The sequence below is a fragment of the Macrotis lagotis genome, chromosome 1 (genome assembly GCF_037893015.1).
Source record: "Macrotis lagotis isolate mMagLag1 chromosome 1, bilby.v1.9.chrom.fasta, whole genome shotgun sequence".
Taxonomy (NCBI): Eukaryota; Metazoa; Chordata; class Mammalia; order Peramelemorphia; family Peramelidae; genus Macrotis; species Macrotis lagotis.
This window is the reverse complement of record NC_133658.1, coordinates 871,338,323-871,361,313: the sequence shown is the minus strand read 5'-3', so window position 1 is coordinate 871,361,313 and position 22,991 is coordinate 871,338,323. Positions and strand designations below refer to the sequence as shown.

The 22,991-nt window shown below is 39.3% G+C and overlaps 1 protein-coding gene across 8 annotated transcripts in view; it reads right to left on the bottom strand.

Moving 5' to 3' along the window:
* The window catches only part of EIF4G3 (eukaryotic translation initiation factor 4 gamma 3), a 252,487-nt gene that overhangs the window by 114,803 nt on the left and 114,693 nt on the right, over positions 1–22,991 (bottom strand). For all 8 annotated transcript variants that reach the window (XM_074218211.1, XM_074218213.1, XM_074218215.1 and 5 more), the window contains 2 exons: positions 15,669–15,766; positions 9,892–10,014 (listed from right to left, as the gene is read on the bottom strand). In XM_074218211.1, coding sequence (XP_074074312.1) covers positions 9,892–10,014; positions 15,669–15,766 — 221 coding nt within the window. The remainder of the gene's footprint in view (positions 1–9,891; positions 10,015–15,668; positions 15,767–22,991) is intronic.

Here is a 22,991-nt window from a genome sequence, read left to right as displayed (position 1 = left end):
AGAAATTAACACACATGTACACACATACACATACATGGCTCACACACATATGTCAAAAGTCATTTCCCAAGAGTTAAGTGGTCAAACCATGAGAAATAATGCTACCTATCACTAATAATAAGAGAAAAGCATATCATAAAAGTCCTGAAGTTTGAACACAAAATGAGGAATAATCCCTGAGAGAGGAATTGTGGGAATTTCAATTAGTACAGCTATTTTGTAAAACAATTTGGAATCATGAAAATAAAGTGAACAAAATGTCCATAGACTTGCACCTGGAGATTCTGCAACCGACTTCTATCTCAAGAAGGTTAATTATAAGAAGAAAGTTCTCATACATAACAAAATGTTGTGGCAACAGTGCTTTAAAAACAAAGTAGATATCCAAGAATTAGGGAGTGGCACATGAATATAACGAAATATTTCTGAGCTATTAAAAAAAAAACAAAGATGATGATTACATAGAAATCTCGGAAGATGTTCACAATCTGATGTATGGAGAAGGAAGGAGAGCAAAGAATACAAAATAAACCATGACTGTAACAACAGAAATCAAAAGAAGTTTCACAACATAAAGAATAAGCTTGACCCCAAGGAAAAGATATGACAAGACACCTTCTCCTTACTTCTTTGCCAAGGTAGAAGATTCATCAAATAGATGTCCATGACCTGGGGAAGAGTCAAAAAAGGTACATGGTTCAAGAACCCTGACAAATAGTCAAAGTAGTCCCTTTTTTGTGGCAGCAAAGAACCAGAAGCAAAGCAGATGTCATCAATCGGGAAAGTCAGACAAACTATGATACAGAAATACAAGGGAATCTTGCTGTGATGTAAGAAACAACATGGATAACATTAACAGCTGGTATTGACAGAACATTTCAGATTTGCAAAGTGCTTTACAAATATTGTCTCATATGATCCTCACAACAGCTTTTATCATTCTCATTTTACATATGAGGAAACTGAGGCACCCAGGGTCACACAGTTGCTAAGTAGTGTCTGAGGCTGGATTTAAACTCAGAATTTTCTGTCTCAGGTCCAATATTCTAAGATTCCACCTAAATGTTTCTTATTCAGAAGCATGGAAAGACATATTAAACTGATACAAATCAGAGCAAGAAGAACCATGAAAAGAACCAGCATATTGATTATAACCATACAAAATATGGAAATACAAAAATGGAATGCTATTTAATTTTAATGACTCAACTTTGCACTGAGGGCATCCTTTCTGTATAGTAGTTGAGGCCAGTGGAAAGGGAACAATGCTTCTACTGTCAAACCTAACTAATATCTGATCTTGGTCAATTGTTTTTTTCCCCCCTTTTTCTTTTTTGGTAGGGTTAAGAAGAGTAATATTAAAAATATATCAATCTTAAAAGATTTTTTAATGGAAGCCAAACCTATGGTAAATGAAAAAAACAATAAAGGCCCAAGAGATGAGAAAATGAAATCTTAGACTGCACTATTTTGGGAAGAGAGTTAGGGGACTCCTAGGATGAAAAAAATCATATGTATTGAAGATTTGATCACAATTTTGGTTTTATTTGCTTTACTGTTTTTTTGTTCATCAAGGAGTTTAAAAGTGGGGATGGTGGGGCAGCTAGTTAGCCCAGTGGATAGAGCACCAGCCCTTAGTCAGCAGGAACTGAGTTCAAATCCAGCCTCAGGCACTTACCTAGCTATGTGATCTTGGGCAAGTCACTTAACCCCACTGCCTTGGCAAAACCAAAAAAATAAAGTGAGGATGAGATTTCATGTATGTATATAATTGTTCACTCTTAAGACAAAAAGAACCAATAAACTTTAAAAAATGATTTAAAAAATTAAACTCTGAAGGGTTCTATTTTTATCACCAATTGCTTTCACTTTAGGCTGTTAGCATTTCATGTCTAAAGTACAAGAATACTTTTCATCAACTAAAATTCTAGTAATGCTTCTTCTATTATCTCACCAATCAATATAATACATAGTATTGAATAATGTAATTCCAAATGAACACCTAGAAGGAATGACCTAAATCGTGTGGATTAGTGGGAGGACAAAAAAACGGAAGTATGCTTCTCTCAACCTAAAAAATCAAATCTGTAAGAATGTCTTCTTTAAAATATAAATCCATTAATGAAGGATCATTATTTTAATTGATAATTATGGGTATCGTCTTCCCCTTCTGAACTTCCCCCCATTACTTTTGAGGGTACCACCACTCTTTCGGGTTGACTCCTCACTCTCATTCACCTTGCACATTCCATCAGTTATCATCCTTCCTGCCTTCTTTTCTCCATTCACACAGTAACCACTTCATGGCCTTTCACCTTCACTATTAAAATAATTTTCTTACTTGGTCTGTCTCCTTTAAAATTGACCTCAACCTCAAGTGATTTTCTGAAGTCATTGATGGACTCTAAGAGCCCCCATTACCCAAAAAACTTCAGTAACTTCCTATTAACAGGAATGCCTCCCCATTCTGTCCAGCACAGTCACCTTAGGCTTGCAGTGGCTCCCCCAATTCTGCACTGCCATCCCCCCACCCTCATACCTCTTTTATAGCTCTGCTCATTTCCTGTACGCTTTTGGAAAAAGCCTTTCATGGCACCCCTGTGGCAAGTGCCTGCCCTTCTATGGAGATCTTACATCTCCTTTACAAGCGCTGTTTATCTAGCAATAAAGGTGTTTGCTGTTGTTAGCTCTGGGAGAAACGAAAGCCCCAACAAAGCAATGGTTGCAGGTTGGTATAGCATAGCTCCTAGGACACAAAAGGCACTTTCTAAATTCATGCTGATTGATTAGATGATGAACACTTAATGTTTCTCAAGTGTCTCCAGATGCCTTAATAAAATATTAATAATTATTCCAAAAAAGATAAACTCAGGTCTTAAATTCCCAACTCATAAATGTGATTTTGTATTTTCTATTCTTATTTAGGGCTATGAAATCACACACACATACACACACACATAAATACACACAAACAGAACTGGAAAGGACCATAATGATCATTAACAATTCCAAGTTTCTCATTTTACAGATGAGGAGAATGAAATCCAGAGGAATAAATTAGAAATGCAGCTATTATGGCAGCTAGGTAGCGTAGTGGATAAAGCACTGGCCTTGGAGTCAGGAGTACCTGGGTTCAAATCCAGCCTCAGACACTTAATAATTACCTAGCTGTGTGGCCTTGGGCAAGCCACTTAACCCCATTTGCCTTGCAAAAAAAAAAAAAAAAACCTAATTAAAAAAAAGAAAAAAAAAGAAATGCAGCTATTTATAATTTAAGTCTTTTCACATGGCCCTCTTTAAACCATATACCAGTTCTACCTGTTTCTGTAAGTCAACCCACCTACTGATATATTTTTTATTTTCTAGATATGAAATTCATTCATTCACATCTGATGGGCACTGAAGCTGTTTTGCATGTGTCAATCATGGCAATAGGACAAACTGCCAATATGTGGAGTCCACTTCTGCAGAAAAGCTCCCTAAGCAAACATCAACAACTGGTTCTGATATTTAGACTAGACTACCACCATGTTCCCCCTGGAAACATCAAGGCCATGTAAGGTAGACACTGGAGGACCCTCTCTCCACCTCTCAGGGTAAGTGAGCAGCAAAATAACAGTTAGAGCCTCAGGTCCTGTCCAGTGCTGCTCCCTTGGACAAGGTCACTCCAGCTTGTTTCCCCTTCCAGCACTTGTGCCAGTCACACAACAGAGAAAGGAAGTTGGCAACTACACATCTTCAAATGGAATGTAGTTGAAGGTTCAAAGGGAAAATTGCATTCTCTTCTCTAAGAAGAGTTGAACTAAATATGGTCAATTAAAAAATAAAAATATGTTTATAGATTTTCTCTTCTCTATGTGGATTAGTGCCAATGCAGCTAGGTGGCCTGGAGCCAGGAAAACTTGAGTTCACATTCAGTCTCAAACATCAACTAGTTATGTGACTCTGGAAAAGGCATTTAACATCTGCCTACCTCAGTTTCCATAACTGTAAATTGGGGATACAATAACCCCTCCCTCCCAGGGTTGATGTGAGGATCCAGTGAGATAATAATTGTCAAAAATTTAGCACAAGGGTTGGTACATAGCAAGAGTTATGTAAATGATGGTTGTCATCATTGTCATTTTATTGCTATTGTTATATAGCAAAGAGAGTAAGTGCTTCAAAATCCTTTCAATGAACAATTTCCTTGAAGTGGGTCATATAGATATTAGCTAGATTTGACTTGCAAAGAGAAGAAATTGGTCCTAGAGCTCAGCTCCCTCAAGGCAGCAGAGAAGAGGACCATCCAAGTTCCTGGCCACTGGGACCCAGTCCACAACTTCGACAAAGTCGACTGAGCTAAGGACTGGCCCACCTGTTCTGACACAGCTATGTTTCTAAACTCCTCAGTTATAATAAAGTTAAAACTTCTGTCTTGCTGTAGAGACTTGGAAATAATTTCCTACAGAATTAAAAAAAATAAAACCTTGAAAAATATCACATATTTATGATGTTACACAAGATTCCTACCAAATGTCTGGCTAAGCTGACTTTCCCTTTGCATGAAGAGCAAACTGGAAGTCACTTTAAAATCTTGATACCCACTAACAGCTTCCCAGAGACCAAATAGAGGAAGCTGCCTTTATTTTCTACAAAACATCAATACTTGCAATTTTTTCTTCTCATTCAAAAGTTTGGGGATGACATACCTGTGAGGAAATATATTCATATCGTAATAGAAACTGAACCAAATTACTGTTAGTAAAATAATGATTTCTGATAATTCAACTAAAATCAAATGGATCCACTACCACCAACCCCTTCACTTGAAATGTATCTGCTGAGTCCCTTTGTCAAAGGGAAAAGGTGGAGAACACAATCCATTCTACAGACTTTGGGCTTGTTTCCCCTTGGGTGAGATACTGTCTTGGCTTAAATAAGTGATCTAACTCAATGGAAGATCTCCTTCATTCTCTACTGTCCGGTGTATATTCTCTACATATACCTTTTCTGATTTTTGTTTTGCCGTGATTTGGATAAATAGATTTCTTCATTAAAAAACAAAAACAAAAAAGAAAATTCAAGGGGTAGAGTCAGGTTAAAAAATAAACTTACAAGGGATTTAAATACAAAAAGACATACTAAAACATTGTGAAGATTGAGAATTCAAGGACTGTCAGTTCCATTTTGTCAGTTCCAGTTAATTTTGGTGAAACAGTATCAGTATTTTATCCTTGCACCACCCTCCAGTATAGGTTTTGGCTATCTACCTTTATTTTTAAAAAAGCATATAAGAAAGTCAAGAAATAAAATTTGTCTCCTCCACTATTTTCTTGATAGGTTTTGCTAATCCACTCTGCAAATGGATACTTTAACTGATTTCAGACTTTGGCTGACTCCTAGAGAAGTCCAAAGAACTTTAACATGAAAAAAACAAGATCAGAGGATTCTACCCGAATCAGTTATCAGGGCCACAGCCTCACCTCTTTGGTGCTCAATGTAATTCAAGTGATTTGACATTTAAATATAAAGATAGGAATCAAAGATCTAGCTCTGGAATCACCCTCACTTTGAAGGTGAGGAAACTGCAGCCTTGGAGACAGGAGGAGTGAATTGCCTGAGATCTAGTTGACCTTAAAAGTAGGAAAACAGCAGAATTAAACTTTGAGCTAAGGTTTTCTGATGAAAGATAGTGCTCCTTCCCCACTCTGCAGCAGCAGTAGCATTAGCCATGGTCTGTTATCCTCCAAATGGAAATATTCAAAAGCCTATTTTCTCCCAAGGGAAGAGAATCCAGCTCATATGACATCAACAAAACTTCATAGTTTTTCAAGAACAATGCAATCTGTTCTTTTTCTTTTGTTTTTGCAAGGCAGTGGGGTTAAAGTGGCTTGGCCCAGGCCACACAGCTAGGTAATTATTAAGTATCTGAGGCCGGATTTGAACTCATGTCCTCTTGACTCAAGGCCCGGTGCTCTATCCACTGCACCACCTTAGCCGCCCCTGCAACCTGTTCTTGTTCTGTTTTAATAGCAGATCTGTCATTAGTAACTTGAAGGCAGCAGATTGTCACTGATCACTCTTAGTACTTGATGTTCTTGCAAGCATTACTTGCCTCCCACATTCTCATCCTAGGTAATTTTTCTCCACTTCCTCAGGAGTAGGCTAAAAGTCTTACTCCAGTGCTTTACAGACAATTGGATTGTGTCTTTGTGATCCCCTTGATTTTTCTACATGATCACACTATCTCCTCTTCCAATCATACACTTCTGGATAATGTCTTTCATATATTTTTTACGAGGCAGTTGGTGAGATGGTGGTTGATTCACAGTTACCAAGTATCATCTCATCTCTCCACTACCATCTGAACCACCTGTTTTCCAATATTCAAAGAAGCTGAGCTCAAAAGAGAAAGAAGCAAGAGCAAACCAGAAGGATTTTCAAGGTGGCAAATTTAGGCTGAAAATAAATTTTTGTAACCATTCAAATCATCTAAAAGTAGGGTGACAGCCAACAAGCTTCCTCCCTGCTAGAGGGTTTCAACTACAGTCTGAATCAGATAGTCATTAAGACCACTTCCAACCCTGAGATTATGGATTTAATTCAATTTCAACACTGGATCAGTATTAAATCTCAGTAAGAGACTATTGCAAAGGGCGGCTAGGTGGTGCAGTGGATAGAGCACCAGCCTTGGAGTCAGGAGTACCTGGGTTCAAATCCGGTCTCAGATACTTAATAATTACCTAGCTGTGTGGCCTTGGGCAAGCCACTTAACCCCATTCGCCTTGCAAAAACCTAAAAAAAAAAAAAAACAACAAAGAGAGAGAGAGAGAGAGAGAGAGAGAGAGAGACTATTGCAAAGTCATGTGCAAATAGCTCTATCTAGAGGACCCCATGATAAATGAGTAATCCCACAGTTCATCTGGCTTTGCAAAGATATCACAATATGGAAAACATCTTGCTTGATACTAATGACTAAAGCATCACTAAGCTAACAGCTCTTACTGCAGTCACAAAGGAACTGTGTACACCTTTTACAAAGGCAAAAAGAAACCTTTCTTGGAAACATTTATAACATCATTTTTAATCAAGGGAGGTAGATGCAATTTCCAATCAAAAAATAGTAAAAATAGTAGAATCTTGTATTCTTTAAATTGTTGATTCCACTGAATCACTGATTCTACTTTATTTTGTTACTTTGCCATATTTCCATACCAAGTATTTATAGAATTTATGAAGAGATCATTCTCTAAAATTTTATGTTGAAAAAGAGTCCTTGCCCATGATTTGCCCCAAAGTTTTGTATTTCCCTCTTTCAGGTATCTTGGGATCAGTATTCCCCAGCATCCTGATCAACTATTACTATTCCCTGAACACAAACATAGTCTAGTTCATCTATCCTCAGCTTTCCCTCTTTAACATCATTTGCATTCTTCAACTAGCCCTCTAGGGTATAAGATATTAGAATCTAAATAAAGTAGTTTACTCTGTATATTGAAGATTGTTATAGAAATGCTGAGACATATTCCATTTTTCATCTGTTCACTTTTAAATAGTGTGCAATGATCTTTGGATTAAATGATTTATAATAACAATCTGGATACAAATACATTTTTCACTCCTACTGCTCCTTCCTTTACTCTTCTTACACAACTTCCTCCAAAATATTTTGCAAATGAATTTCTAATCTAAGTCAGAATTGTTCTAGAGATACCATGTGCCTCTCTTTGATAATTATGAAGGTCAAATATTTGTAGAGAAGTTATCATTGGGTTCCATTGACCTCCCCAAAGTAATGGGTGGATGTTTTATATCTACTGGATAATGGGTTAGATGAATACATACAGAAGCAAACAGGTGAAAGATTACTAAATCTAAGGTCCAGATAATTTGCTTAATCCAGTTCTAATCTGGGGTATCATTTTGCCAGTGTGGCAGGTTGGAGATGTTGTAACTGCACACTGTCTTCTCATTCTTATCTTCTCCTAGCAATCTGGTGATTTTTGTTTTTGTTCTAACAAGTCACTGTTCATATTTTACAAGTTATTCCCACATCAATTATTATTAATCAACGTTTTCCCTATATGATAGCTCCAACTAAAAATCATGCTGAATGAGATCAATGTACTAAAACTAAAAAGTTCCTAAGTTTATGTATTGAACAATCCATTTATTTAAGTGATTTAGAGCCCTAAATATAATTAGAGAAGATGTGAAGGGGAAAAAAATGCTACAACCAAAGAAGGGCCTCTAGAGCACTTAGAATCTAGAATGTCGGGAAATTCACATATTATCTGACAGGGGCCCTCCAGTAAATTCAGTATAGCTATAGCTAAGGGGACCCAAAGGCACTGGGACAGAGCCGGTACTGGGTGGGATAATGGCCTTTGCAGAGTACCCGCTACATGGCGTCTTCTGAAAAAAGGTGACCATGGAAAGTGGAAACAGAGTCAAGAAGGCCCAAGGAATGTCTGACTGCTGGTCACTGGTTTAAGTGATTAGACAGAGAAGGAAATCATCATTTAATTTCTTATCTCACAGAGAGGGCAAAACAACATTTGACTATAATGACAAAGGAGTGAAAAGTCACTGGGGGTCATTTTTAATGGGATTTAATATTCTGAAAAACAGTTAAAATCAATTAATTAGAAAATTAGTGACAGAATTAAGTAAGAAAATTGCATGTTATGACAATGAGAGATAAGAAAACTTTCCTTGCCTTCCCACTGAAATCAAATAAATTAAATGAGATCATATTTGTAAAGCATGTTTTACAGGGCTGAATTGGGCCAGCCAGTGGTAGAACCTCTATAAATGTTCATTCCCTTCCCCTCCTTCTTTCAAATCCCTCTTGACTGATCTATCTTCAACAACTCATGCTGGTGAGGAAGACCTTCCAACAAGGTTCCCGTCTCCCTTTTCTACCTTTATCTCCTCATTCTTTTCTTTGTTCAAGTCAGATCAAAAACTGCGTTGCATCCTACCTACTACTTCCCTGCCTGGAAAAGGTCTCTGCTGCTCCACATCTCTCAGATCTCTGATTATCTTTGGAGGCTCCTGAGAGAACCCTGAAGATAATTTCCTTAGCAGCATAAATGAAGGATCCCTCCAGAAGAGTGAAAGTTCCTTGAGGGCAAGGCCTTCTCACACAGCAAGAAATACTCCTAAACTGAAGTGTCAACTTGTGCTTTATAAAAGGGGTTTCTGGTGGACTTTATGGACACTTCTGCCAAGCCTGAAGGAGCCTTTGAGCAAGATCTATCATGACAAAGCTGCAGAGGGGCAACTCTTTCAGTGGGTTTTCTTCAGTTCCATGACCATGGGATCTGTGATTGTGCTTGGACTCAAGATTTCCATTTCTTAAAGTGATATATCTATTTATGAAATTACCTAATAACAGGTCCTTTCCTAAAGAATGTTCTATTCAGAGTCTCACCAGGTCCTCCAAGCAGCTCCAAAGACATAAGTAATATATGTGCTGAGTAACACAAGTGATTTCCCAACACAGGATGCCACAAATCCCAACCTTATGATTTCCAACTGCAGTATTTGTATTAGAATGGGGGAAGCTTTTAAAGCCAAATGTTTTAGAGTAAAAACATAAAATTCCTTCCACAGGACAGGATACCTTCTGACATCATGCAAGAGAGCTTGTTAGGAAATGGTATAGCAGCCAGGGTTCTGATTGTGAAAATCCACAGATCAAACTGTTACCAACAGTCTTTTTTATTTTTAATTTTCAAAAATACCAGTCCTTTTAAAATTACCATCTAGAATCTAGATATTCAAGGCTATGGAACAAATAATGGAAATGAAAAGTATAGAGTGTGGTTCTAGAAAACAGCAAAGCTCAGGAATAGTTAGTAATCAAATGCAGATGGGATCCCACCAGGACCTCTTGCTTCTTACCTGAGGAGGTGTGGGGGTTGAAGTAGGTCTCCCTATGGGAGGGGTAGGGTTTCTGCTGCCACCTCCAGACATGATCTCCTCAGTGATATCCTTACCCCCTTGGTTTGGATCCCGGATCCGTATCTACCGAAGGAAAACAAAATACCATTTGCAGAGTCTGAATGATCACTCACAAAGGATGTTGTAAAGATATGTCTATGTGTCATAACAAATTCCTAGAGAGGTAGTATAGAGGAATACGAGAAATACTGGTTTGGGAGTCAGACAGCTCCAATATTTACTATCTGGATGACTGGAGGCTAGTCACTTTCCTTCTCTGGGCCTCAAGTTTCCCTGTCATAAAATGAGAAGAACTCTGATATGGTCTCTGAGATTCCTCCCAGTTTTGATCTATGATCTTAAGGTCCTTGTGCCTTCATCCAAGTCAGGGTCCAAAACATGTTTATGTTTAGTAAGAGATATTCACAGAAAAGGTCCCTGATTTACAGAAATAGCAAAATAGTTAATTTTTTAAATCATTCAAATTTTTATTCAAAATTTGTGACCATTAGATCCAACTTAAGATGTACAAAAACAAAAAAGAGGAGTAGTTGCCCTGAATTTCCCAGTCAAGAAAAATTTCAGATTGTTTCTTTCCAGTTCCTGTGAGTTCACTGTTTTGTTTTATCTTACTCAGTCTAAGCTTGAGATAATTCAATATTTACTACCATATAAACAGTGAACAGTTAATTCTATGACCTTAGAAAACTCATTCCACTTTTCAATGAACTGTGATTTTAAGGTCTCTTTCAGCTTTAAAAAGTCAATAATTCCTCTATATAAACCCCTTTTTCCAATAAACATTTCAGCTAATTTGTAGTGATTCTAGTTGATCTCCTGAAACTCACACCAAACCTTTTCCTGGCATCTTCAAATGGACAGGTGTCCAATATGCAGATCCAGTAAAATTAGCTCATGAGTAAATTATTTCTGTTCTAAACCTAACATTTAATTTCCTTCTTTAGTATCTATTGCTATTGTTAAAGATGTAGCACATGAAGACATTATTTGTAGAGGCAAACATTATGTCTTTTTTTTTTAATATCTAGATTGTAAAAAACCAAACATTAGACTGCTAACAAAGTCGTAGTGGCCCCAAAATCTAAGTTATGGTTTAAAGTCATATGACTTTGGGACACCTTCTACAACAAAGACATCTCCTCCAAGTTCTTGACCTGGGACCTATCCTTACTCTTCACTTTCATTCCCCCTCCCTAGTACCCGACCTATTTGCCAAATCTTAGTAATTCCACCTTCTCAATATCTTTGGTATCTATCCATTTAACCCTCTATTCACATTGCAATCACAATAGTCCTAGTCACCTCTGGCAAAGAATACCACAGAAGTCTCTTCACTGTCTTGATGCAGCTAATCTGCCCCCCTTTTCCAACCTGTCCACCACACAACTGCCCAACTGAAATTCTGAAAGTACAGGTCAGACTCCCAACAACTCTGCTTGGCACTGGCTTGATTAGGCTTTACAACCTGATCTGTCTAACCTATATAACCCTATATCATTCCCTTTCCTTCATTTGATCTCACCAAAGGGGCATGCTTGGGGTTCTCCATACTTGAGATTGTATCTCCTTCTAGCTCTGAACAAGCTTTCTTGCATGCCTTCAATGAGCTCCATCATCCCTTTCATCTCTTAAAAATCCTTGGCTCCTCTCTCAACTCAGGACTTCCCTGACTCTCCCCACCCCCAGCTGTTAGGGACTCCTCTCCCTGATGTGAAACTATTTTGATATAATTTGGATTTACAAATATGTAAACATCTATATCAACTCAATACAAAGGGGAAATCTCAGCAAAGATATTTATGATTTTGTAGGGATTTTTGTTTTGATTTGATTTTTTTTCAATGAATAAAAACCTTTTCCCTCTCCCCGCTACACTGGAAAAAGAAATCAAAACCTTTGTAACAAGTAAAAAGTAAGCAAATTGGGGGCGGCTAGATGGTGCAGTGAATAGAGAGAGCATCAGCCTTGGAGTCAGGAGTACCTGGGTTCAAATCCGACCTCAGAAACTTAATAATTACCTAGCCATGTGGCCTTGGGCAAACCACTTAACCCCATTGCCTTGAAAAATCTAAAAAAAAAAAGTAAGCAAATTAAATTCCTTTACTGGTTTCATTCAAAAATATATGTCACATTCTACACTCTGATTTTACCTCTTGATCAGGACTTGGGTAGCATGCTTCAACCATTAACCATGAGTTTTCTCTAAAATTTTTTCCTGGGTCATTTTTCTCTTCTGATTCTATACCATTTTGTTTGATGACCTCATCATCTCACATGGATTCAATTATCATCTATGTAGAGGATTTTCAGATATATTTATCTAGCCCTAACCTTGACCTCCAGTCTTGTATTTCCAACTACCTAATGGGCCTCACAAACTTTCTCAAGGACATCTTAAACTCAACTTGTTCTTTTCCCCACCCCCTTTTATCCCAACACTCCTCTGCTCCTGACTTGTCCAAGGGACCACCATGTTCCTAGGCTAATTTTAATCCAGGTATCATCCTCAACTCATAACTTTTGTACCAATATCTCCAAGGGCCAACTGGGTCAGTAAGGTGGTAAATCCTTTCATATCTACTTTTGCCACCATCTCCTCTGACACTGCAACCACCTGGTAAAATCCTTCACAACTTCAAGCCTAGACCACTGCAACAGTCTGTTTGATGCTTCTCCCAGTCACAAGTCACTCCCCATTCCAACCTGTTGTTCAAAAGATCTGACCACATCATCTGCCTGTTTAATAACTCCAGTGCTCCCCATCACCTCCAGGAACAACTACAACATCCTCTGTTTACATTTTAAAAAGCTCTTCATAACCTGGGCCCTACCCCCTTCTTACCTCGGCAGTCTGCGTACCCCTTTCTCCCCTCCACAAAATGCAATGAAGTGCAGGAACTGAGCAGACTTAATAAGTATATTTGATCACACGGATATGCCAAAATTTGTTTAGCCATTTCCCAATTAATAGGTAGTCCTTTAAGTTTCCAGCTCTTTGACACTGCAAAAAGAGCTGTTCTAATTTTTTTAACATGAGTTCCTTAACAATCTAGCTTTGCAAGTTTTACCTATACACCTACCAGATGTACTTGTCATATAGTAAGTATTTAATAATTACTGACTAGTTGATTGAACTGAGAATAAAAGAGAGAAAGTTATTTTCTAGATTTTGGCTAATGACATACACATCCATGTATGCTGCTACTGTCGTGGATCATTTCAGTTGTTTCTCTTCATGACCCCTTTTGGTGATTTCTGGGCAAAAATGCTGGAGTACTTTGCCATTTCCTTCTCCAACTCATTTTATAGATGAGGAAAGTGAGGCAGAGTTAAGTGACTTGTCCAGGGTCACTAAGACTAGATTTGAATGCAGGAAGAAGAGTCTTTCTGACTCCAGGAGCAGCACTGTGCCACCTAGCTGATAGCTATAGCTATCTATTAATCTATTAATCTATTAATATTTCTGCATCCTCCAGAATGACAGTCTTCCATGGTAGTACCCTAATAGTTAAAGATGAACATTTATTTAAAACAGGGCTGTCTAACACAGCCTGCAGTGCAATCTTTTGCAGTCCCCTGTGGGTTTACTAAATGCCTTAGTAAATGAAGCTGAGCTACCACAGAACTCTCACTAAAATGGCAAATCAAAACATATCATGTATTGTTTCAATAAAAACTTTTAAAATCTCAATGATTCACTTTTTTTGGTAATGAATTATCTTCCGCTTATAGTTCTCATATTAGACTTTTTTGAACTTCTCTAAATATATTTATCATGTAATAACACATATTATAGATTTGTGTTTGTATCAAACACCCCTACTAGAAACTATTAAATGACAACACAGACTTGTCTCTAGCAACTCAATAATGTCCTTAACATATCAGAAACTTAATAAGTATTTAATGAATAAGACTAACACCTTATTTGCATAACAATCCTATCACATTTGGGAGTTATTTCATTGACTCTATTTATTAATGTAAAAAATAAGGAGCTCCAGTGAGGAAATGGTTGATGGGGGAACTATATGAAGAATTAAGATTTCCTAACTTGTGCAATAGTGAGGAAAATGACTTCTAGTGAAATTCATTTCAATGCATCATATCCTTTTCTCTTCACTTGATTCCATCATAATATTGTAGAAACTTCACTGTTAAAGAGTGCTCTGTTTCCTTCTTTTTTTGGGGGGGGGTTGTAAGGCAATGGGGTTAAGTGACTTGCCCAAGGTCACGCAGCTAAGTAAATAGTAAATGTCTGAGGTCGGATTAGAATAGAGGCCCTCCTGACTCCAGGGCCGATGCTCTTATCCACTGCACCATTTTGCTATCCCCATGGGTGCTCTGTTTCCTACAGCAAGAAACTACATAAGATGTAGCTATTTGCCACTGGTTATCTAGTCAATGATGAAAAAATCATCTAACCTTGCTGAGTCTCAGCTTTCTTACCTGTAAAATGGGGATGAAGAATCACTGCACTACTTTGTGAACTTATAAAGATATAATGGGGAAAGGGTTTTCTAACTCTTAAGATATGATAGAAATATGGGAAGCTAGGTGGTGGGGTGGAGATAGTACCGACCCTGGAGTCAGGAGGATCTGAGTTTAAATCTGGCATCAGACACTTAATAATTACTTAGCTGTGTGTGACCTTGGGCAAGTCACCTAACCCCACTGCCTTGCAAACACAAAAAGAAAACAAAAAAGATATTGCTATTATCCACTGTGTAGACCAGTAGTCTCTGTACTTCTGTGATTTATTATGATGCTAATAACTGATGCTCACTGAGCATTTGACAAATTGTAAAGTATTTGGAAACTTCATCTTGTTTGAACCTAATGAATATTTTATTAGATAGGCACTAAAGCATTATTATCATCTCTTTCCAGATTAGGAAACTGAGGCTCACGAAAGGTGTGATTTGCCCATGGACACATAACTAAGGCAGGAACCGAACTTGATACTTCCTGACTCCAAACACTACCCCATTTTCTCTGACACAGTGCTAACACTTTGATATTCAGCCACAGGGTACACCTGGATATATGTGGAGTAACGCAAGGAACCAGTCAGATGGGGGGAGAAGAGTTGCACCATCCCTGCCTGAGGTTTGGAGGACACTTCCTGGAGCTTTACCACCTGGCAAACATTTAGAGTCCTTATGCTATTAAAATAGTACCTTATTTTCCATAAGGAAATGCCTCTGCTTTCTTCACTGGTTTGAACATCATTTCTTTAACTAAACCTACATTAAAAACTCAAAAGGATCACCAGAGGGTGGGGAGTTCCAGGGGCAGGTTGCCAGCAGGATGATGCAAAGAAAAGTTTGTGAAACGAAGCAAGGCCAGGGAGATCACCTCAAACTACCAGGGAGCCCAGCAGAGAGCAGAGGGGTTCACCTCAGAGACCTCTCCCACCAGTGAAAAGACTTACACTGATGAAGATCATCAAGAGCAGGAGACTCATAAATTCTTAGAACCAAAACAGTCAGGAAAGAGCAATGTGACTCATTTTATTCATTTAACATTTGCCAGTCTAAGTGAGCAAGTCTTTCTTGCAACTTTGATTGCTTTATGTGAATTTACTGTCATGAAGGGACTTCCAGAGTTCTAAATCCAGCCTTCATCAATGTGACCAATGAGGTCAATCTCAGAGGGTCGGCGTAGGCATCGGCAACCAGGACCAACGAATGCCAAACCAAGAGCAGCCCTCTTACCGTTTTTTTCTCCCTCTTGGCTGGCGGAGGCTGCTGCTGTGTAGGCACTATGATGGGTGCTGATTGGTACACTGGCTGACTCGGATAGAACGGTGTTCCTAGAGGATTGGGAGAGGAGGAAAACAAGGCTTTAGTGCATGGATTACCTCTGCCTGATGAAGTGTGACTTCTTCCCTTTTTAAACCCATGACCCAAGAAGGGCAACTTTAAAAAGCCCCAACCATCTATTTGTCAGTAAATCTCTACCAGCTCACTCCCAGCTACAGAAGGTTGTTAACCAGCAAAAGGCTGAATTCAACCGTAAGTAGTGGAAAGCCCCTATCTTCAATGTGGATCAAGCATAAAAAAGACCTACACAATATTACTTTCAAACAATCAACAAATACTTAGGAAATGTCTACTATGTAATAAGGCACTATGCTGGGGAGGAAGGGTGATGGCAGTGAGGGAAAACTGATTATTAAGTTTAAATTATAGTCCTTGCCTTGAAGGAGTTTACAACCTAATAGGGGAGATGAATCATAAATATGTGAAAAAGTTAATCAAACAAGATTTAGATAAAGGCAGGAGTACAAGATAGGGTTACAAGGCAGGAAAGGACTAATTGCCAAATGAATGACAAAGACAATGAGGGATACTGAGCCCAGAGGAACATTCCGTGCAGTGATGGTGGGCAGCTGTGACCTGGGAAGACTTCAAAGAACTGGAGGGACTTTCACTGACTTGGCACGATGGAGAGGCTTTGGCTAGACAGAGAAGAATGTTGAGGGCCTTCCAGATTGGGCCAGGGAGATAGGCAGAATGGCATAAACCAAAGCAAGGAGATGGGAAAATGTGAAGCATATTCAGCAAGTTTCACTGGAGGGGAGCAATTGGACTTAAAAAAAAAAGGAAACCTAGTTTGGGGATTAGGCTGTACAAAGCTCCAAATGAGGCTAAAGAATTTAGACTTTATCCTAGAGGCAGTGGGGAGCCATCAAAGGTTTTAGAACGGAGGGAATGACAAGACTGAAATAATTTTTAGGAAAATTAATCTGGCAAGGTCTACAGCAAGGACTGTAAACTCCATGAGGACAGTGACCATCTTGGTTAAACTTTGTATAAACCCCCAGCACCTAACATAGTACTCTACACATAGTAGGCACTTAATAAGTGGTTGTTGAATGAATGAATGAATGAATGAATGAACAAATGGGTGGACAGATAGACAAATGGGTGGCTAAATGAATGCACGGACAGAAGGATAGATGGATGGATGAACTGATTGGAGAAAAGTAAAGGATAGAGACTGAGGGCAGGGCAGTTAAGTAAAGGCTACTTCAATAGTCCAGGCAAGAGGAAATGAGGACCTGAACTAAGTGGTAGCATTGTGAACAGAAAAGAAGAAACTAATGCCAGGACATCACAAAGAAAGAATCAATAATAACTGGTGACTGAATGAGAGGTGGAGGAGAGAGAGGAGTCAAGATGACTGAGGGTTTTAAAGCCTACCATTAACAGAAATAGCAAAGTCTGGAAGGGGAGTCAGTTTTGGGGGAAAGATGATGAGTCCAATTTTAAGCATGTTGATTTGAGCTGATGGGAAGGCATCCAAGTGGAAGGAGGCAGAAGGCAGGTTGAAACACAGGCCTGGAGCTGGGGAGAGAGGTTAAGGATGGGAGTCATCCGAGTAGAAGTAAGAATAGATGAGATCTCCTAGGGAGAGGATATTTTCCAGCAGTTAATGTACAGCATAAAGAGGGTTTTAAAGGCTAGTGACCCATGGGGCTTGGGGCAGGAAAGAATCTTAGATATCATTTTGTATCCCCCTTCAATTCTTAGATGAAGGAAGTGAGGCTAATAACTGAGGTTAAGTGACCTACTAAAGGAATGGCTAAGCCAGGATTCAAACCCAAGGATTTTGACACCAAAGTCAGAGGTCTTTCCAGGATAGCATGCTGCCTTTAAGATTATTTCACAAAACCCTTTTCATAGCATTGCCTACACACTAAAAACACAATTAAATCCTATCTGGGAACTATGCTGACCTCTCAAGTCCTTAACTACTGAACTTGAGAAACAGCATATTCTCTCACCAATGAGGTTTCAAATGTTCCTAGAACAACACCATCTACTCCACTTGCCAAATTTTTCTCTCTAAGGGAAATAAGACCCAAAAGGTGAACCAGTCATTTTTTTAATAAAACCTTCTAATGAAACCATTGTTGAGTCAACAGCATAGGAGAATGGCATAATCTCAGCATACCAGGGGTGAAGCAAACAAATACATACCAAGGCTTCCTTCTGATGGAAGACATTAGAATTGGAAGTCATTTATCCTACCAAATACCTTATGAAATAATTAAACTAGCCTGCAGGTTATTTTAGGATTATGATGGAAAGAATTTTAATATCATAATTAACTGCAATTTTCATCCTAGTGAAATATCTAATGATTGCTATGAAGAAATAACATTTAATGATACTGTTTAAGAAATATAAAACTCAAAAACAGAACCCCTTAATCTATCACTTTCCTTCAACACTTATTATAATGGCAAACAACTGATTTCAGTGACAGGTTTTTTCCTTTTTTTTTTCAATTCAATCTTATTTGAATCCAATATCAAAATAAATTCATTCAAAATACATATCTTTTTCAAAGGGGTGTGTGTGTGCGTGCGTGCGTGTGCGTGTGCGTGTGTGTGTGTGTGCATGTCAGTGTCTAGCCCATAGAAAGTATTAACAAATGCTTTATCCATAAGCAGAAATGTGCCAAATACACACAAAACCCAAGATACACGTACACACAGATACACACCAAAATACTCAAAAATACCTCAAGAGACAAAAACATTGAGGCAAGTCAGAGAGCCCTTCCAGAATCTGCTAATTAGGAGAGGTCATCATCATGAGAACAGAATCTTAAGCTTGGGGCTTAAGATAACTAAAAGGTTATGCCTGAATCCTTTTTAAAAATTTTATTTATTAAGGCAATGAGGTTAAGTGACTTGACCAAGGCCACACAGCCAGGCAATTATTAAGTGTCTGAGGCTGCATCTGAACCCAGGTCCTCCTTACTCCAGGGTTAGTGCTAATCCACAGTGCCACCTAGCTGCCCCATGTCTGAATCTTTGTGACCCCCTTTGGTGTTTTCTTGGCAGAGATGCTGGACTGGTTTGCCATTTCTTTCTCCAGCTCATTTTACAGATGATTAAACTGAATCAAACAGGGTTAAGTGTCTTGCCTATGGGTCACTCAGCTGGTGAAGTGTCAGCGGCCAGATTTCAACTTGGGTCCTCTTGACCTCATTGTACTATTTAACTGCCCCATAAAAAAAGGATCTCAGTAATCATTTAATCTACCTCCATATTTTACAAAGGACAAAAATGTATCCTTAAAAGGGAAGTATTTTACCTAAGTTCGTAGTACGTAGCAGAGGTAGGATTCCAAACTAGGGAACTCAAGCCACTCAGAAGGGAACCTAGCCCTTCTGGACTATGAGAAGTGCCCAGAGGTAATTGCCTCTTGGCAAGGCTGATTCACCTCCATACAGCAGCCTCCTTGTCTGTCTCCCTCAGGTTGGTATGACCAGGCAGGGTCTGTTCCCCAGGCAGTCTGACCTTTTTCAAGTCTTCAAGGCTGATCTCTTGCCATCATGTCCCTTAGCATTTCTCAGAGGCAGAAGCATATCACACAGTTCTGTGTGTGCTCGCTCCTTGCATACCTTCAGATCTCATTTTGATCATTCTGTCCTATTTTGATCAATTCAACCAGTGCTTTTAAGCATTTACTCTGTACCTACCCATGGTACGAGGTCAGCCATAGGAAAATGATGTTTGCCTTTGTTCTTGAAGAAGATCATGACATCAGAGGGGGTGATGCCATCATAAACATGTGAATTAGGTTTGAGCGAGGGCAGGGGGCCACCAGCCTCACCTTCTCCTCCAGAGCCTTCTGGATCCAGTGGCCAGATATGAATCAGGACAATGTGAGGCAGCCGGGGTTCAGTGACTTGCCCAAAGTCACACAGCTACTAAGAGTCAAGTGTCTTAGACTGGATTTGAATTCCCATCCGCCTGACTCCAAGGTCAGTGTTCTATCCTCTGCACAATCAGTTTGCCCCCATTGGAAAATAAGTTGAAAAAGAAAGATCCCTGCTACATTCTACTAATGATGTTCAAGTAAATTCATAGTAATTGGGTGCTGGGACATATTAAGAGGGAAACAGTATAGATTGGGTGCTGCTGGAGCTAAACCTTGAAGGAAGCTGGGCAGCCCAAGAAACACCCAAGGATGGTCAGCCTGGAGGATGGGGAGGGCATGGAATGGCACTTGTGGAGATAAAGGAGAGGGCCCAAGTGGCTGAAAAACAGTGGGGGGGGGGGGGGGACAATGGGAAACTGGTGGAGGATGAATTGGAGACAGGGGACACTGAAGACAGGACACCATCTCAGGGTTATTGCAGCAGCTGCAGTGTGGGGAGGCAAGGGTCTCAAGTATGACACATAGGACAATGATCTAGCAGTGGACAAAGTAACGGTGTGGGAGTGATTCCCACAGCACTCCCACAGCATCACAAAGCCACTTCTAGAACAGTGAGATCTTGAATACCCTTCTTGCTATGCCCAGCCCTTCCCAATTTGTTTCTTGAAAGGCATTCAGGACACAAAAGCTTGAGGCTTCTGTGTAGGATTGTGGATCCTTTGGCCGCTTTTGGTAATTAATCCTCAGGTCTATTGTCCACCATCTTCCCTATCACTACTCTTTGAACTGAAGTCTCCAGGAACTGAAATTGGTCTAATTTGTACAATTTTGATGAATTCTTCACAAAATTTATTTTCCCATCTTCTGCAATGGAGGGTATTTTACATATAAGACATAATATTTTTGCAAATTCTCAGATTGTGTACTGTGATACAAGAACAATAAATGTCAAATGAAATGTTTCTTATTGCCTTTGGACACACAATAAAACTCCACCAATTTTTTTTAATTTCTGCCCCCAGAGAAGACCAGAGAGCAAACTTTCCACTGAGCTCAACTTCCTTTTCACTTATGGCTTATGGCTTCACTTCTAGAAGTTTGAGATTGCAGTTATTCAATTACTCTTGTAATATATCTATTCATCCATCACTTTACAATGGCTCAAATTTAGAGCACCAGCACCTCAAGGTTATATATAGATGGTCTTAACAACTATACCATTGTTAGCACTTTCAGTCACTGAAGAATAGGGAAGAAGGTCAATGCTGCTCTACAGATCATTTTGTAATTTCTTTAGATGGGGGATGCCAAGGCCAAACTCCTCAATTCTTAGAGCCTTGGCTTCTGCATCATCACACTGATGTGGGCTAGCCTTCAGGAAGTACAGACAGATTGAAGTGATTTGGAATTTACCATGGAGATATCAGCCACTAGTGAGAGCTGCTCAAAAACGGGGACCACAAAGGGAATGGCCTGAGCAAAGAAATGGACAAGGGAGAGGTGAGGGGTCTGGCCTGCCAACAGGCAATCAGTCAATGATCACTTCTTAAGTGTCTGCTCTATGCTCAGCATTGTTCTAATAAGCATTGGAGATATAAAGAAAAGGCAAAAGACTGCTCCTGCTCTCAAGCTCATCAGCTAATGGGGAGACGACATATAAACAATGATATTCAGACAAGCTACAGAAAGGTTAATTGGAAATAATCCACAGAGGGAAGGCACCAGAATTAAGTGGGATCAGGTAAGACTTTCTGTAGAAGGTGGGACTTTAGCTGGGACTTGAGGGAAGCCAGGAGGCAGCAATGAGGTGGCAGTCACAAGTATGGGTGGCAGTCAGGAAAAATGGTTAGAGTCAGGAAATGGAGGATCTTTTTCAAAGAATCTCAGCAAGAAGGCCAGGGCCCCTGGACCCTAGAGTACCCAGGGAGAAGACTGGAAAGGTGGGCTGGTGTTGGTTATAAAGCACCCTGAACAATCAAAAGCATTTTCTATTTGATTCTGGAGGGGAGAGGGAGATACTGGAACTTATTGAGTAGACAGTGGGGTGACATGGTCAGACTAGTGCTTGAGGCAGATCAGTTTGACAGCTGAGTGGAGGATAAACTGGAGGGAGGACTTTTCCTCTCCCTTCTCCAAGTCTCTGATCACCTCATTCAGCCATGCCTGCAAGGATCTCCTTTAATCCATCAGCCCAATTCAGGTGGCACTTCATTCATAAACTTCATTCCTCCTAGGTGAAAATTTTTTTGGCTTCTATACCTTTAGGCCTCAGACCACCTAATCTGATGGGAAATTCCTTGAGATCAGAGTCAGAGAGACATCTTTCTTAAAATCTCCAAGTTTATTTTAGATTCATTAAATGAATGAATGAAGCATTCAATGTAAAAGTTCAACATTACACAAAAAGCATTCAAAACAGTGGGGGGGGGGGAAGAGCGGCATGGGGAATGGAGGGGGGTGGCAAAAGCAGGCAAACCTTTATGTTTGTTCCTACACAATCAAGTTTCCTTCTCTTTTTTAATCCAGTTTAGGGAATGAATGAAATAGGCTGTCCAAGAACATCTTTTTTGAGATCTCATAGAAAACAGCACTGAGGTATTCAGTAGATATCATCAGGTAAACAGGTAAACAGCAGTCAAATCCATAAAAATGAATTCTCCTTTATGGAGGGAAAAAAGTTAGACTCCTAATCTGTAGAGTAGAATACTTTTTTTCCAAACCTTTTTGATCTGGGTAGTTCAGAGGAATATCCTGATCTCCTTGTTCTACACTAAGAAAATCCAGGCATACCCCCACCCCTATTAATTGGTTTAAAAGACACAAACACACTTTAGATCAAACAAGAACACAGGGGAAATCCCCAATTGTCTATTGGACTAATTTTAAACTGAATGTCCTTAAATATCTCAAATTCAACATGTGAAAAACAGAATTCATTCTCTTTCCCTAACCCTATCCCTCTTCTACATTTCTCCACTTCTTTTGAAGGTGCCATCATTACATTTATTTGTGTCCCAATTAGCCATACAATTAGAACCTCAAAACTGTTAACTCCAAGGGTCACAGAACCACAAGATCTCAGGGACCTTACAAATCCAAAATGTCTCCTTTTATATATAGAGCAAGGACTTGAGGCTCAGGACTGATAAGTGACATTTGCTCAGGGTTACTGGGGTATAATATCAGCAACTCTCCACATTGATGAAGAACTTCCTGGCCAATAGTCTTGGTATGTTCCAGAGCAGCCTAGTAAGCAGGAAGCCACAGAGCTGTAATTTTTTTTACCAGTATCCCAACATCCAAATGCCAGACTTGTCCACATGACCCCTACCAATCCCCAGTTCTACAAAAGACCTT